The 16,783-nt window shown below is 45.9% G+C and overlaps 1 protein-coding gene across 3 annotated transcripts in view; it reads right to left on the bottom strand.

Annotated features, from left to right (window-relative positions):
- The window catches only part of TMEM117 (transmembrane protein 117), a 242,335-nt gene that overhangs the window by 184,729 nt on the left and 40,823 nt on the right, over positions 1-16,783 (bottom strand). For all 3 annotated transcript variants that reach the window (XM_066634408.1, XM_066634410.1, XM_066634409.1), the window contains exon 3: positions 6,806-6,938. In XM_066634408.1, the coding sequence (XP_066490505.1) occupies positions 6,806-6,938 (133 nt within the window). The remainder of the gene's footprint in view (positions 1-6,805; positions 6,939-16,783) is intronic.

The raw sequence follows: 16,783 nt of genomic DNA, 5'->3' as shown, positions 1-16,783 counted from the left end.
CTGGCTTCCGTATCCCACAATGAAAAGAGGTGTGGGGTGCAGTGATGGGCCGGGACGGGGAGGGGGCAAAAGCCCATGCACCGTGCCTGTGGGCATTTTGGGGGCAGCACCACAGCGCACATCGGCGCTGCCACCTCCACCCGCTGCACTACTTCCATCTGCCCTCCAGAGTCATTCCATAGGCAGATGAAGACCCGCACAGCATTTGGGACCACTCCAAAAGCCTTCTGAGGCATCTGGAGCACTCTTAAGCAGGACTTCTGGGAAACCAGAAATACTGTTTAAGAGCACTCCTGAAGTCTCAGGAGGCTTTCAGAGCTGTTCCAAATGTCACGCAAGGCTCCTGTGGCTAAGTAAGTATCCAGGGGGGGGGGGCAGTATGATGCGGGAGAGTGACATTGCACACTACTAGGAGTAAACCATTAGTATTATGCCAACAAAGATTTATTGAATTGAATTGAGTAAAACATTAGGAAACCACTGGCATCCACAACTTTAATTAGGCACTGTTTTACAGGCCAATCAGACCTTCACAGCCCAATCCTATCCACACTTTCCTGGGAGTAAGCTCTTTTTAATCGAATGGGACTTACTTCTTAGTAGTCATGCATAGGATTGGACTGTCAGATGGTTAGGATCATGCTATAATTGCACATTCTACTCCATCTTCCCTTCCCCTTCCACCGTTGTCTCCCTGGTGTCTATTTTGGATTGGGAGATCTTCAAGGCAGAGACGCCTTCCACTGTAAAACACCATGCACATTGATGGTTGTCATGATTATGTACAGTTTAGGCCTGGTAGCATGTGGGGCTGAACCAAAGTAAACCAGTAACAGAGAAGAGGCTTGCAGTTCCTAGCTGCAAGGATGTGAGTAATAACAGCCAACGGAATTTACAACTCCGTGGAAGGTGATAATGTAGCACCTACGCAGACAGAAAGGCGCCCATAGATCTCCAGTGGGGAGCGGAAGAACTAAGAGGGCTGGCATCCATTGGGGAAGATCCATTGGGGAAGACAGAAAGGCACCCATAGATCTCCAGTGGGGAGGGGAAGAACTAAGAGGACTAGCATCCATTGGGGAAGATTCTGTCCCCAAGAGCTTCTGACTGGACAGTTTAAATGAGTACAGAGTCACCTCAGTCCTGTTAGCATGAGTATAAGTATAGGAACAAAGCCCAAAGGGGGTGTCGGGGTCTTTGTCTGTTTGGTGGAAAAGGTTGTGGGTGCAACATCCTGCAGGGAGAGCCTGGTCCACCAGGGCCATGTGGCCTCATAGGTAAAGGAGCTGAAAGATCTACAAAAGAAAGCTGACCCAGGTGAGAGTTAGGGAATAATAGAGATAGCCAGTTAGCTTTGTTATTTTATACTGATATGTTTCCTAGAAGTTTTATGCCTCTAGCATTTGCTGCCTTTTGTAACTTTATGTAACCCTATGTATTTAATAAAGTAAAAATCCTTTTACTAAGTTGTTTCATTGTCTGTTGGGGACAAAGGTTCAGAATCCTGCCTAGCCGTTCAGCAAGCTACCAAATACTCATTGAGGACTAGTAACTTGAGGACTGAAGCTTTAATTAAAGAAAGTGCTCGGTGCCTACAAGGGATAGAATTAAGCCTAGAGGGTCTCAGTGTCCCTGGACTGAGACACTGGCACATAAAGGGTGGTGGCAGTACTACCGAACAGGGGTCCTTGAGGGCTCTAGGGTTCAAGTACCAAGAACTCTGAGCACCCCGAACCCTGGCAGTGTACGACAATGGTGCTATGCAAATAAATATTGTGATTATTAATAGGCTAACCAGCATGTACTAGTTAAAGGACTGTTGAACAAGCCCTATTTAGGCACCTATACAATCAAATTGTAACTTCTCACTTCTCACACACCCCGCCCCCAAAAATGGGTTTAAATTGACAGTTTGAAAATGTGTCTAACTCAGTCATTAGCACATTCAGGAATGAATCAGTTAATTTGATTTTAATATCTGGTTGAAACCTCCCACTGCAGGTTTAAAATAACAATAATGATTTCAGCCTTGAATTGTCAATCTGAGAGTGCTACACTCTCACATAATTTTCCTCTCCACAATCCTGAGTATTATATTATTGAAAAACTCAAGGTTGTAAGTGATTTAAAAAAAAAAAAAAAAACTAACTGAGAAGCCTATTGAATTTTTTTATAATTAGATTTGTATGCTTTTGTCCTGACTGATGTACATAACAATGGGGAAAGCTGTGGGAGTTTGTGGCATCATCTGTTCGCTTCAGCTGGGCCCTGACATTAGATGGAATGATTTTCTCTGGTCTCCTTTTGTACAAAGGCAACAGGAATCCTTATTTTAACAGGAGGATAAGCATTTACAGAAGCTGCAATATATCGATAGACAGGCTATCGAGATGGAGAAGCTGTACGTTTTCCTCACAAAAACATTGCCTGGGGTGGGTGCTGTATTATTCCTCACATGAAAAAAAAAATGGAACAAAGCCTTGGAACAGCCAGCAACACAATCCAAGTATGTTTCAAAAACTTCCATGAAATGTTGTTATGGCAACTCCAGGCAACACCTTGCTATGAGTTTGAACAGCAGATGACCGTCAAGGGCTGGCAATGTTGAGCAACTCCCAAGGACCCTCAGAAGGGTCCACTATTGGTCTCTGAAACCAACTCTGTGCCAATAGCCTTCATGCGGTAGTAGCCAAGAAATTCCTTCGACACCTGGGAGACCAGCAGTGAGCCCTTCTCAGGAAGTCCATGGAGGACAACCAGGAGCTGGCACTAACCACTGGTGTTTTCTTTCTTCTTAACAGATTTATTGAGGGGAAAGCAGTTTTCAGATTAGACACTACCATGTCAGGCAGATCGTGGCCTTGAGCTGCCCCTGCCCTCAGCTCAGTTCACTTTGACAGCACCTCTCGGGCCACCAGTGCCTCTGAAGTCAATCCTCAGCCTGCTCTGGAACCAGTCACTTCATGCTCTCGATGGTGAGCGGCAAAAAGACACCTCCTGCAGGAGTTACAGCGGTGTCAGCAGCAACAGGTGCTGCATCCTTGTGTCATGTTGTGCATGCGTATTTGCATGTGGCATCCTTGGGGCATCACACCACAGTTGGGGGCGGTGCCCTGGTCAGTGTTGCTCATTCCTAGTGGCTGGCAGGGAGGTGTCCCCCCCCCAGCATGACCACTCATTGGCCTTGAGCTGCCCCCGCCCTCTGCTCAGTTCACCTTGACAGCACCTCTCTGGCCACCAGTGTTGTCGGTTTTTTTACTTTATACCCATAACCTGTAGAGACACTTAGCCAACAGTCTGAGGCTAAGAGGCAAAGAAGGAAGGCCCATAGCCAGGGAGACAGACCAGGGACAGACTGCACTTGCTCCCAGTGTGGAAGGGATTGTCACTCCCGGATTGGCCTTTTCAGCCACACTAGACGCTGTGCCAGAACCACCTTTCAGAGCGCGATACCAGAGTCTTTCGAGACTGAAGGTTGCCAATACAAAAAAAAGTAAATAGAACTCGTGCAAGGAAAGTGCCCTACAGGTAGACCACAGCTGCGATACAAGGACATCTGCAAGAGGGATCTGAAGGCCTTAGGAGTGGACCTCAACAGGTGGGAAACCCTGGCCTCTGAGCGGCCCACTTGGAGGCAGGCTGTGCAGCATGGCCTTTCCCAGTTTGAAGAGACACTTGGCCAACAGTCTGAGGCTAAGAGGCAAAGAAGGAAGGCCCATAGCCAGGGAGACAGACCAGGGACAGACTGCACTTGCTCCCGGTGTGGAAGGGATTGTCACTCCCGGATTGGCCTTTTCAGCCACACTAGACGCTGTGCCAGAACCACCTTTCAGAGCGCGATACCATAGTCTTTCGAGACTGAAGGTTGCCAATACAAAAAAAAGTAAATAGAACTCGTGCAAGGAAAGTGCCCTACAGGTAGACCACAGCTGCGATACAAGGACATCTGCAAGAGGGATCTGAAGGCCTTAGGAGTGGACCTCAACAGGTGGGAAACCCTGGCCTCTGAGCGGCCCACTTGGAGGCAGGCTGTGCAGCATGGCCTTTCCCAGTTTGAAGAGACACTTGGCCAACAGTCTGAGGCTAAGAGGCAAAGAAGGAAGGCCCATAGCCAGGGAGACAGACCAGGGACAGACTGCACTTGCTCCCAGTGTGGAAGGGATTGTCACTCCCAAATCGGCCTTTTCAGCCACACTAGACGCTGTGCCAGAACCACCTTTCAGAGCGCGATACCATAGTCTTTTGAGACTGAAGGTTGCCAGTACATAAATGGTAGTCAGAGAAGGTGGATTCTTTGCACTCTAACAACAGCTAAAAGATTGATTATGAAAAAACTGGAAGGATAAATGCCCTCCATCTATTATACATTGAACTGATAGCCTATTGACAATCGCCACCAGTGTTGGGGCTGAATGGATGTAGTCATTGGCTCCTCAGTCATCACACAGATGCCACAGGGATGATATGCCAATTTCATGGCGACAAAGGGTCAAACCTCACACCATTGATGAGCCTGTGTTACAGTTATGACCGGCCAACATCAGAATGCCACTCCATGGATAATGGGTTGTGTTAGCAGCTCCCTGGACACTGGTGATGTTACTGGGAAGGGTTGTGCCAGCAGTTTCTTTCCCTTGACAGGCTTAGCAATTGGTCCTTGTGTTGGCATCAGTGCACCAATAGGGTGGTGTTGTCAGGACAGGCTTAGGATATAAAGGACGTCACACTGGAATCTATGCTTCCTTGGGATGTAGTCTGAATAGGACTGGGCCTTGAATCCAATAGGACAGTGTACAATTATGTCAGACCATCCCTTTGATGATAACTTCCAGGTGGGTGTCTTTTTACAGCAAGGCCAAATTCTAGTTAAATCCAACTCTAGAAAAATAATGACATCTTTTCAATGATATTAATTTTTAATTAAATGTTGTGCCCCCTTGAGTCTTCAAAGAACCGGGTTGGTTAAAAATCAGAACAAATATATTAATAAGTCAGCATTCTAAGTTGCCAGGCAGGACAAAAATAATGAATATAAGTCCAGCTATCAGCACAGTACTTTTCAAAAATTCCAAACTGTAGCTGAATTGGATGGCAATAAGTCAACAACACTTGGAAGATTCTGTAGAGAACAACTCAACTCAGCTCTGATAAAATTTCGTTAAAACACACGCACAAAACCACAGGAATCATTATCACTGAGGTTTCTTTGGGGAGAAGTTGGTATGGCCTCACATCACTGACCATTATACACTTCACAGTACACACAGCCACGAGATATTAATTGAATCCAATATACAGCTTTCTTCTGGAGAACTATAGGCTAGACTTGCAGACCCTTAATGTGTCCATTGTCCCATTCTAAAGCCCTTTGCTGCCCTCTTGTGGCCTTCTCCAAAAGAGCATTAGTAGGTGATACCCACACAGACTGATGTCATAAAGGAAACAAAATGATAACAGATTTCAAGTGAAAGTCTGTATTTTGTTTCAGTGGGATTTTGCATTCCCTGTAATTCTTGTTTTGGAAACTTCTACCTTCTCCAACACACAAGTTTTCTTCCAGTATACCCCCCCCCCCAAAGGATTACCTACTAGGGACTGGAGTAAGAACTGTGAGAAGGGGGAAAAAATAGACACTTTTGCTGTTCTGGAAACACTTGCACAAGAAATTGCACAAGAATTCACACCGAGGCAACTTTTCACAATTGTTCTTGTGCTAGATGCTGCATACGCCATGGTGAAGTAGAAAAGCATCTTGGAGTTTTGTTTCACATTTCATTTCACAACTGCCCAGACATCAAGCAGCCTTTTTGTGAGTAGAAGACACTCTCAGTTCTTAAAGAGTCTATACAGGGGTACCCCAATATCCATAGATTTGTATCCACAGTTTCAGTTATCCCAGTGTTTCTCAACCAGTAGTACCCCGTACCAACGGTGGTACTTGAAGTGGTGCCTGGTGGTACACGTAGGGCCCCCAACACCCCCCACCTGGCAGTGAGACCAGCAATGCAATGCGACAAGCAGCAGTTGGAGTCTCGGCTCAGCGGACAGAGCTGAAGAGTGTGCTTTTTTGCATGCTCAAAAAAGCCCTCCTGAGCCTCTTACCAGTGTTTGTTGCATTGTGTCTGCTGCCTCATCTGGAAGCAACTGGTGGTGACATCATCACCAGTTATTTCTGGTGGTACTTCCAATAGGTGGACCATGCAAAGTGGTACAGCAGAGGATAAACGTTGAATAAGCAGAGTTATCCAGTTCCATGGATACCAAGGACGCACTTTTAAAAGATGGGGAAAGTGAAGAGGAACATTTAAAATAACATTGTTTACCTTAGCATAGCAAAACCACTGCACATTTAGGGCTGCAGGCAGCTGGTCACTCCGAGGCTCTTCCTGGCCACTCTGAGTCTTCTCCCCTTACCCCAGTATTGCCTCAGAATGCATCACAACCAGGAAGGGAATAGATCACAATGCATTCTGGGGCTACTTTGGGGGAAAGGAGGATCCACTGAATAACCAGGAAGAGGCTGCAAGCAGCTTGGAAAGATGCCTGCAGCCCTGAAAATGCAAGTTTCACTGCATTATTTTTAATGTTCCCCTTCGCTTTCCCTACTTTTTAACAAGGCATCCTCAGTATCCGTGGGTACCCCACAGATAACGGGACATGCCTGTCCAAGAGTACCCCATTGATACCTCACCAATGAATTAGCTCCATTCTGTAGTGACGAGCTGTATTATGAAAATAATTATCAATCTATCCCCATGTCCAAGAAACAAAATTAAGACAACACAGTTTAGGAAAACTTTCCTACCTCATGTTCCCTGCCATGAGGAGACACAGATTGTAAATGTGAGAAAAAATGAAGAGAAAGAGGATTGTGCTGAAGAACATAGTCATCCAAGACCCGTGATCCTCTCGAAACATCTTCAAGCGAAGTAACTGACCTGGAATGAGAAGATGAGTAGAAATGAATTAGATTTTCTTCTAATGGCTTCTCACTACTGCACAAGAGAGGAAGAGAACACAGATGGCAGGCCTACGTTTGCTTATAGATTTCCATGACTGAATCTAATAAGCAAGCAAATATACGGTTCCAGAAAGTAATGTGGTCAACAGCTTCATTGAAAGGCACCTTGTTTACTCAGTTCAGTAGTGTCACTAGGGGGTGCCAGACATACCGGGTGACGCGCTCAGGGGGGTGTCAGTTTTTTAAACTGATTTTAAAGGGATGCATTTTTCCCCTTCTCCAAGGATCAACACATTCCTTCTCATTTGTAGTGGCCATTCGTGTTGAGTCAAATCCATGTAATAAAAATCAGTGTGCAACAAGGCTGGACCTGTATTTTCGAATAATATCATCACATTATATACCATTTGATGCATAATTTCATGCAGAATGCAACAAAACAATACGCGTTGAAATATCTCTATTTTATCAAAAGTTATAGTAAAACGCAAGCGGGGGCAGGGTGTGTGCATTACCACACCCACCGCCTGGGGCATTGGCCCATTCCCTACATGGAAAAAGGTCCATCACGGGGGGTGCTGGCCTCCAGCACCAGGCAACTGTCTTAGTCACAGACCAAGACTTCACATGCCCTGGGAAACATGAGTCACAGCCACACCACATTAACTGTTCAATACAGTTAGCCCGCATCTTAAGCAAAGGTTATGTCCTGAGGTGGGCGCATAAAGCCAAAATCGCATACGTATACTTGAAATTCCCTTGTCCAATAAATACCCACTGTCTCTTTAAGAACTAAAAGTACAGTACAAGAGGCATGTGGAGGGGGGGGCTGAAATAACTGAGGGAACAGCAGCTTCATTCTTCAGCACTTCAGGATCACTCCAGGCCATATAATGAGTAGTGGAATCACAGGCAGAATCACCTGCTCTATTTAAATTGTTGTTTTAAACTGTTGCTCAGTTGTGTTACTCTCTGCCACATGGATCAGAAGTAGCAATGGACACAAGTACAGCCCCCCACCCCATATATGCGGTTTGACTCTTCACGATTTCACATATCTGTGGTTCACAAATTCCCCCCATTGTGCAAATGACTAATCAGTGTCTGCCAGCAGCCCTCTTGGTGCTGTCTCCTGTGTCTCTCTCTCTCCTGTTCTGTCCACTTAGGGCCCAACCCTATCTGATTTTCCAGCACCAGGGCAGCCGTAATGCAGCCCCAAGGTAAGGGAACAAATGTTCCCATACCTTGAGGAGGCCTCCAAGACTGCCTCCCCAATACAAGAAGCAGTGCATATCCCATAGGCACAGCAGCACCGGCACTGGAAAAATGGATAGGATTGGCTTAGCTGTTAGCATCACGTTGATTGAAGACCTCCAACCCGCTTCCTGTTAGCGTTTTTCCTGCACAAAACTAACAGGAAGTGGGTTGGAGGGCTGCAAACAACACAACGCTAACAGGAAGTGGGCAGCATAGGAGACAAAGAGACAGAGGAGGACAGAGCAATAGGACAGCTGCTGACAGACACATGAGTCACTTGCACAATGGGGGGGTATTTGTGAACTGCTTTTTGTTAGCATTGCACCCCAGAGCGCCTTGTAAGTATAGGGTTCACCGTTCTCCGCAGTTTCAGGTATCCATGGTGGTAGGAGGAATGTAACCCCCCTGGATATGAACAAAACTAGACCGGCAAAGCAATTTGCCATTTGACGAATGAGGCAAATAACAATACAGATTGTGCGTCGTTATCCACTGATTTGGCATCCACTGGTTTGACTCACCGCTGATACCAGGGTCTACCTTTAAGCCATTTCTGCCCAACGCTGCATATATGCAACAGGGATCAAATGTGTACACCTGTGGGCTGGGCAGAAATGGGTTAAATGCCTTGTAACAAGGGGAAAAGTGCCAAAATCCCATTTCCTACCTTTGTGCTGTTTAACCACACATGTTGCAAGCCTCTCAAGGTTAAACACAGCTTTAAAGACCCACTTCTGGGTTTCTTGTTCCCCCATTGTCACCCCACAATACATTAGTATAGATGCTATACTGGCTGAGTGTGGTATAGTATCTATACCTATGCATTCCGGGACGACAATGGAGGAGCAAGAAACCTGGAAGTGGGTCTTTAAAGCTTTAAAATTATTTTTCCACTGATTTGGTATCCACTGATTTTTTTTATCCACAAAAAAAAAATCATTAAAAAATCAGCGGATACCAAATCAATGGAAAAAAAAACTTTAAAGACCCACTTTCAGGTTTCTTGCTCCTCTATTGTGGAACAGAACCCCAGTGGATGACAAAGCATGACCTGTAATACTTAGGAAGCACCCACCTGTCACTCATTCTGTCTTGCTTAGATATGTATTTTAACATGTTGCGTTTTGGTTTGTAAGTGACTTCATACAATTCAGCTTAAAAACAGGGAAGACATTGCTTTTTAAGTGGATTTAAGAACATAAGAACATAAGAACAGCCCCACTGGATCAGGCCGTAGGCCCATCTAGTCCAGCTTCCTGTATCTCACAGCAGCCCACCAAATGCCCCAGGGAGCACACCAGATAGCAAGAGACCTCATTCTGGTGCCCTCCCTTGCATCTGGCATTCTGCCATAGCCCATTTCTAAAATCAGGAGGTTGTGCATACACATCATGGCTTGTACCCCGTAATGGATTTTTCCTTCAGAAACTTGTCCAATCCCCTTTTAAAGGGATCCAGGCCAGACGCCATCACCACATCCTGTGGCAAGGAGTTCCACAGACCAAGTTCCACAGATTTCAAGTTTCCTACCTACTCTGTCCCGTTCTGTGTATTTGAGGTCTGCTTGGCAATATGCCAACAGGCCCATCCACAAAAGCCAGTATGTTGAAAGTGTGCTAAAAGGCATGGAGTCACGCAGAGCTAAATGATGGGTACCAGGAAGTCTATGATCAAGCTTCACTGAGAAAGAACATGTGGCAGATACATGCCCCACAAGAATCGCAGGCTCAATTCAGATGATCAGGATTGCAAGCCTCAGGGGCACCAAGCCAGTGTGTTCTCTTCTCCCCTTTGCTTCCCATCTTGCGCATGAAGGAATCTTGACTTTTGTAAGCACAGCTCTGTGTGTAGCTTTCCCCACTAAGGGCCCAATCCTATCCAATTTTCCAGTGCCGGTGCAGCCGTGCCAATGGGGTGTGCGCTGCATCTTGTGGTGGTTGGGCAGTCACAGAGGCCTTCTCAAGGTATGGAAACATTTGCTCCCTTATTTCAAGGCTGCACTGTGGCTGCACTGGTACTGGAAAGTTGGATAGGATTGGGTCCTAAGTGGGCCAAGAGGTAGAAGTGTTGCTAGGGTTTGGATCACCCTGGACGTCAGTGAGTGACCCCCATGATGAACCTCCTCCCATGCAGTGGGCGGGGCAATGCCCTGAGCAGTAGGCATGGTGATGCACCATTGCCCCGTTGTGATAGTTTTTGGCTACTGGTTGGCAACCTTCAGTCTCGAAAGACTATGGTATAAGCCTACAGCACCCGGTATTCCCAGGTGGTCTCCCATCTACTAACCAGGCCTGACCCTGATTAGCTTCCGAGATCAGACGAGATCGGGCACGTGCAGGGTAACTGTTGCTGCTATAATGCTTGGTAAAATAGAGATATTTTAAAGTGCTTTGTTTCATTGCATTCTACATTAAATTGCACATCAAATGATATATAACGTGATGGCATTATTCAAAAGTAACAAGATTTTAAAAAATTTTGACCAGTAATGGTGTCACCCTCCACAGGTGCATGTTACCTAGTGTGGCCCACACCCCCCTAGTGATATCATTGCCAAGAGGCATGTTTTAAGTGGTGAAGAGAAATTGGGCAGAGCAATTGTCCCTCTTTACCCCAGTATGGCATCTTTTCCAGTGACTGTTTGCTGTTGTCTCTTTACTCATTTAGATTATGAGTAGTTCGGGCACAAGGAAACAGTTTAAAATTTATTTTGCTTTGCAAACCCATTTGTGAACTGTTTTTCCCTGAAAATCAGAATATAAATACTTTATATAAAAATTACATTTTAAGTAATAGAAAAGGCCATGATCTTTCTGGAAATTTAGCACATCTTCAACATTCTGGAATTTCTTTATGCCCTGTTGGCATATTGTCCTAGGGAGAATGGGGTGAATGGTAAAGACACTCTTTAGAGGGCTCAAGCTGGCTACTTTAGTAATCTGAATTACTAATCCTAAAACCTGTTTGGCAGAAATGCTCGTTCTATACTGGAGTCCATTGTTCATTTTTTCCCAATAAGGCTTTAGACAAGGTATGCAACTTGTCCCTCAAAACGGCCACGGTGCCAGAAGATTGGAGGATAGCAAATGTCACGCCTATTTTTAAAAAGGGAAAGAGGGGGGACCCGGGAAACTATAGGCCGGTCAGCCTAACATCCATACTGGGTAAGATGGTGGAATGCCTCATCAAAGATAGGATCTCAAAACACATAGATGAACAGGCCTTGCTGAGGGAGAGTCAGCATGGCTTCTGTAAGGGTAAGTCTTGCCTCACGAACCTTATAGAATTCTTTGAAAAGGTCAACAGGCATGTGGATGCGGGAGAACCCGTGGACATTATATATCTGGACTTTCAGAAGGCGTTTGACATGGCCCCTCACCAAAGGCTACTGAAAAAACTCCACAGTCAGGGAATTAGAGGACAGGTCCTCTCATGGATTGAGAACTGGTTGGAGGCCAGGAAGCAGAGAGTGGGTGTCAATGGACAATTTTCACAATGGAGAGAGGTGAAAAGCGGTGTGCCCCAAGGATCTGTCCTGGGACCGGTGCTTTTCAACCTCTTCATAAATGACCTGGAGACAGGGTTGAGCAGTGAAGTGGCTAAGTTTGCAGACGACACCAAACTTTTCCAAGTGGTGAAGACCAGAAGTGATTGAGAGGAGCTCCAGAAGGATCTCTCCAGACTGGCAGAATGGGCAGCAAAATGGCAGATGCGCTTCAATGTCAGTAAGTGTAAAGTCATGCACACTGGGGCAAAAAATCAAAACTTTAGATATAGGCTGATGGGTTCTGAGCTGTCTGTGACAGATCAGGAGAGAGATCTTGGGGTGGTGGTGGACAGGTCGATGAAAGTGTCGACCCAATGTGTGGCGGCAGTGAAGAAGGCCAATTCTATGCTTGGGATCATTAGGAAGGGTATTGAGAACAAAACGGCTAGTATTATAATGCCGTTGTACAAATCTATGATAAGGCCACACCTGGAGTATTGTGTCCAGTTCTGGTCACCGCATCTCAAAAAAGACATAGTGGAAATGGAAAAGGTGCAAAAGAGAGCGACTAAGATGATTACGGGGCTGGGGCACTTTCCTTATGAGGAAAGGCTACGGCGTTTGGGCCTCTTCAGCCTAGAAAAGAGATGCCTGAGGGGGGACATGATTGAGACATACAAAATTATGCAGGGGATGGACAGAGTGGATAGGGAGGTGCTCTTTACACTCTCACATAATACCAGAACCAGGGGACATCCATTAAAATTGAGTGTTGGGCGGGTTAGGACAGACAAAAGAAAATATTTCTTTACTCAGCGTGTGGTTGGTCTGTGGAACTCCTTGCCATAGGATTTGGTGCTGGCGTCTACCCTAGACGCCTTTAAAAGGGGATTGGACAAGTTTCTGGAGGAAAAATCCATTACGGGGTACAAGCCATGATGTGTATGCGCAACCTCCTGATTTTAGAAATGGGTTATGTCAGAAGGCCAGATGCAAGGGAGGGCACCAGGATGAGGTCTCTTGTTATCTGGTGTGCTCCCTGGGGCATTTGGTGGGCCGCTGTGAGACACAGGAAGCTGGACTAGATGGGCCTATGGCCTGATCCAGTGGGGCTGTTCTTATGTTCTTAAGTTATGTAGAACAAATGGGGACTGGTGAACATTCTGATTTCATGGAGGTGAAAAGCACACCCCTCTTAAAACTCCACACCATGGGGAAAACATGCATATTGGAGAGAAGTCACAGGCATTGCTAGAAACCGTGGCACCTGGAGCTCTGATGTCATGATGCCACAATGTCACATGATGTTCTGATGTCACTTCTGGGTTCTCGCAGGGGAGGAGGTGGTAGTGGCTTTGCTATCTGGCTGCTGTCCCTGTTTCTTCTCTTTTGGAGACTCTCATTGCAAACCCACCGAAACACAAAGTGGAGGCCTTTACATACCTACAACCATGGCAGGTGCTGCTTCTCCTGCCACCACCAACATGGCTGGTGTCACATGGTACCTCTTTCCGGCCTGGTACCCAGACCATCACCCTTGCCCCTGCCTGCTATGCCACTGGGCTAAGCATTTCGTGTGCAGCACAATTAGATGTGGGGTCAACTGTTGAACAAGCAACTCTTCCCTCCAGCAATATAGCCATTTAAGAGGCCTGTGTCACTTTGGAGAATCGGTATTTGAAACAATTACCATTTCCAGAGATGTTTCAGAGGGGAAGCTTTATTCTGGCAACTCAACCTTGCAGAATAGAAATTACATCTGTAGACGGCATTCTGCTTGATGATATGCTAACAATATAATCATTCATTTCCTAACTGGATATTTACATCATATTTTCATCTCTACCCTGTGAAAAGGCTAAACGGTTCTTTACAGAGTTAGAGCTAAGATCACTTTCCTATTGCAATGATTGTTTTTGCCCGTTATGATATTAAACAAAAAATAAACATCACTTGATTTTCCCATTTATTATTATTATTAACAGTATTTATATACCGCTTTTCAACTAAAAGTTCACAAAGCGGTTTACAGAGAAAAATCAAATAACTAATGGCTCCCTGTCCCAAAAGGGCTCACAATCTAAAAAGATGCAAAAAGAACACCAGCAGACAGCCACTCAAATAGACACTGCTGGGGTGAGGTTTAATGTAGGTTATTTAATGTAGGTTATGGCAGCCATAGACCAGTCTTTCTGTTATGTGACTACTCTGCTTAGATCCAAACAGCTGAAGTTTGACCGTGTTTAACAGTCAGACAATTAACACCCCACACTTTTTCATAATGAGGCAATGTATAAGGGAACGGATGGCTGCGTGCCAAAAGAGATGCTTCAGATGCAAGCCAGAGAACTGGCAGCTAACAGAATCATTTCTCATACTGCAAAGGCTGGGGTTTACAGACAGAGTAGTCCATGCCAGGGGTTCATGATCCACCTGTTCTGTGGTGGAAAGTGCCACAACACACCCCCTTCTCTGGCCAGCCTCAGAAGGCCTCCACAGGCCGCTGGAAGCAACTGAAAATCACTTTTACGAACGCAGAAGTAAACCGAAAGTCTTTCCGGCTGCTTCTGGACGTCAACCAGATGCAAGGGCAGGTGGGAGGGCCCAACCCAGGACCCACTGGACATTGGGTCATGACCCACCAAGTGGGTTGCAACCTACAGTTTGAGAAACTCTGGTCTATGCTATCAGCCGTCTTTGAACTGCTTCTATTTGGGGAGGTTGCGCAAACTATGGGAAAAATTGGTCAAAGCAAACCTAAGCTTCATCAAGACATTACCTGAAACATCTGAATCCAAAGCAAAGGCTTATTTCATTTTATTGGAACTGACTGACAGCAAAAACGAGGGGGCAGCAGTTCTGAGGCAGCAGAGTCACTGCATCATTTCAGACTCCAGGGAGAGATGACTTTTTTAGAAACTCCTCCATGTTTTGTTTTGTTTTTTTAAACACCCTGAAAACAGAATATGAACACATCAGGGAGAAAAGTCTCTAGCAAAGTCATTCCCTGTGTGCTAGGTATCTTCTTGTACAGTTGTCTACTTGCAAGGAACTTTTAAAAGCGTTTCCTACCCAACATTGCATATACACAACAGGGATCAAATGTGTACACCTGTGGGCTGGGCAGAAATGGGTTAATATGGGAGAACATCCAAAACCATAGTTCCGCCAATCAGCAGTTGGAACTACTACACAGTACATTTTTCCAACCCAGAGTCAGCCTAAGACCTTCTAGCATCTAAAGTGGCATGTTGCCCCCCCCCTTACTGGGTGATGAACCTTGCTCCTTCTGCTCACTGAATTGGAAAAGCAATAGAGAGGTGGAAGAAAGAACTGTGGAGGAGAGAAGAGTGGTGGCTTAGGGGTCAGAGTCCACCACTTTCCTCTCCCTATTCTGCTCCATCCCTTTTTCCCAATTCAGGGAGTAGAAGGAGGAGGAAGAGTAGAGGGTGTGAGTAGAGATGGGCACCCCTTTGACAAACCACTGCCTGAAGCAACCACCAAGACAGCCTTATGGATAAGACCATTCTGCTCCTACCTTAGGATTCTACCAACTAATACACTCTCCTGCACCCCATTTTCCAACGCACTGCAGATTCAGCCAGGTTTAAATCACTGAGAACAGTGATACGGACATTGTATTGGCAACCTTCAGTCTCGAAAGACTATGGTATCACGCTCTGAAAGGTGGTTCTGGAACAGCGTCTAGTGTGGCTGAAAAGGCCAATCCGGGAATGACAATCCCTTCCACACCGGGAGCAAGTGCAGTCTGTCCCTGGTCTGTCTCCCTGGCTATGGGCCTTCCTTCTTTGCCTCTTTGCCTCAGACTGTTGGCCAAGTGTCTCTTCAAACTGGGAAAGGCCATGCTGCACAGTCTGCCTCCAAGCGGGCCGCTCAGAGGCCAGGGTTTCCCACTTGTTGAGGTCCATCCCTAAGGCCTTCAGATCCCTCTTGCAGATGTCCTTGTATCGCAGCTGTGGTCTACCTGTAGGGCGCTTTCCTTGCACGAGTTCTCCATAGAGGAGATCCTTTGGGATCCGGCCATCATCCATTCTCACGACATGACTGAGCCAACGCAGGCATCTCTGTTTCAGCAGTGAATACATGCTAGGGATTCCAGCACGTTCCAGGACTGTGTTGTTTGGAACTTAATACGGACAAACGCCATAGATTAAATAGCATATCAAATGTCATGAAATGTCACATCAAATGTCAAAGATTAAATAGAGTGCCCTTACAAGAGAGAGGCGGGATATATATATTCAATAAATAATTGAATCCTATCTTGTGCTGGAATAGGCAAGCCAGGAGGCTTGCACTGTATCCAGCGCAAGATAGGGCACCACCGTGGCTCAGTCAAAGGTAAGGGGAAACTCTTCCTCTTACCCCCAGGTAAGCCACTGTAGCCCCGATGGGTCTCCTTGGACTTACACCACCTCCTGAGGTGGCGCAAGTCTGAGGAGAGTGGAGCAGCTTGAAGCCACTCTGCTCAGGGAACATTTGAGATGCTGGAAAGCATGTTTTTCTACGCCAGTTAACTGTGTGGTCTTTCTCATCAGATGGAAGGAAACCTGGTAGAAATTATTTCATCAAATATTTGTAAAGCAGCATTTGTCTGTATCCTTTCCAGCTTCCATAGTTCTCCTCGTCTTAAGGGAAAAACCAGCACACACGCACGTGATCACCGTTTACCATGGGCTCAATTTCATGCGGGGATGTTTGCAGTTCGGCACAGGTCACAGTAATTTCAAAGGACAATGCAATGTGGAATTGACCAGATGTGTTAGTTCTGATTAGCTCTTGTTTCTAAAAGTCCTTTTGTGTTTATTGCCAAGGGACTGCTCATTTGTATCAGAGCACCTACCAGAAAACAAAGAAAGAAAGGAAAAAATAAATGAAACCGCCTGTAAAATCTTATAAGGAACTCGCTTTTTTAAAATGATGCCACTGCTGTTCTTTGCAAAATGTAATGGGAAGATAAACAGTGGAAAAACCTGGGGGTGAAAAAATTATTGCTCTCTCCAAGAAAGAGATACCCCAGCTCTGAGCGGAAAGCACATACCACCTACATCCCAGTT

This window comes from Tiliqua scincoides, chromosome 7, assembly GCF_035046505.1.
Source record: "Tiliqua scincoides isolate rTilSci1 chromosome 7, rTilSci1.hap2, whole genome shotgun sequence".
In the NCBI taxonomy this organism is placed as follows: domain Eukaryota; kingdom Metazoa; phylum Chordata; class Lepidosauria; order Squamata; family Scincidae; genus Tiliqua; species Tiliqua scincoides.
This window is presented reverse-complemented; position numbering and strand designations above follow the sequence as displayed.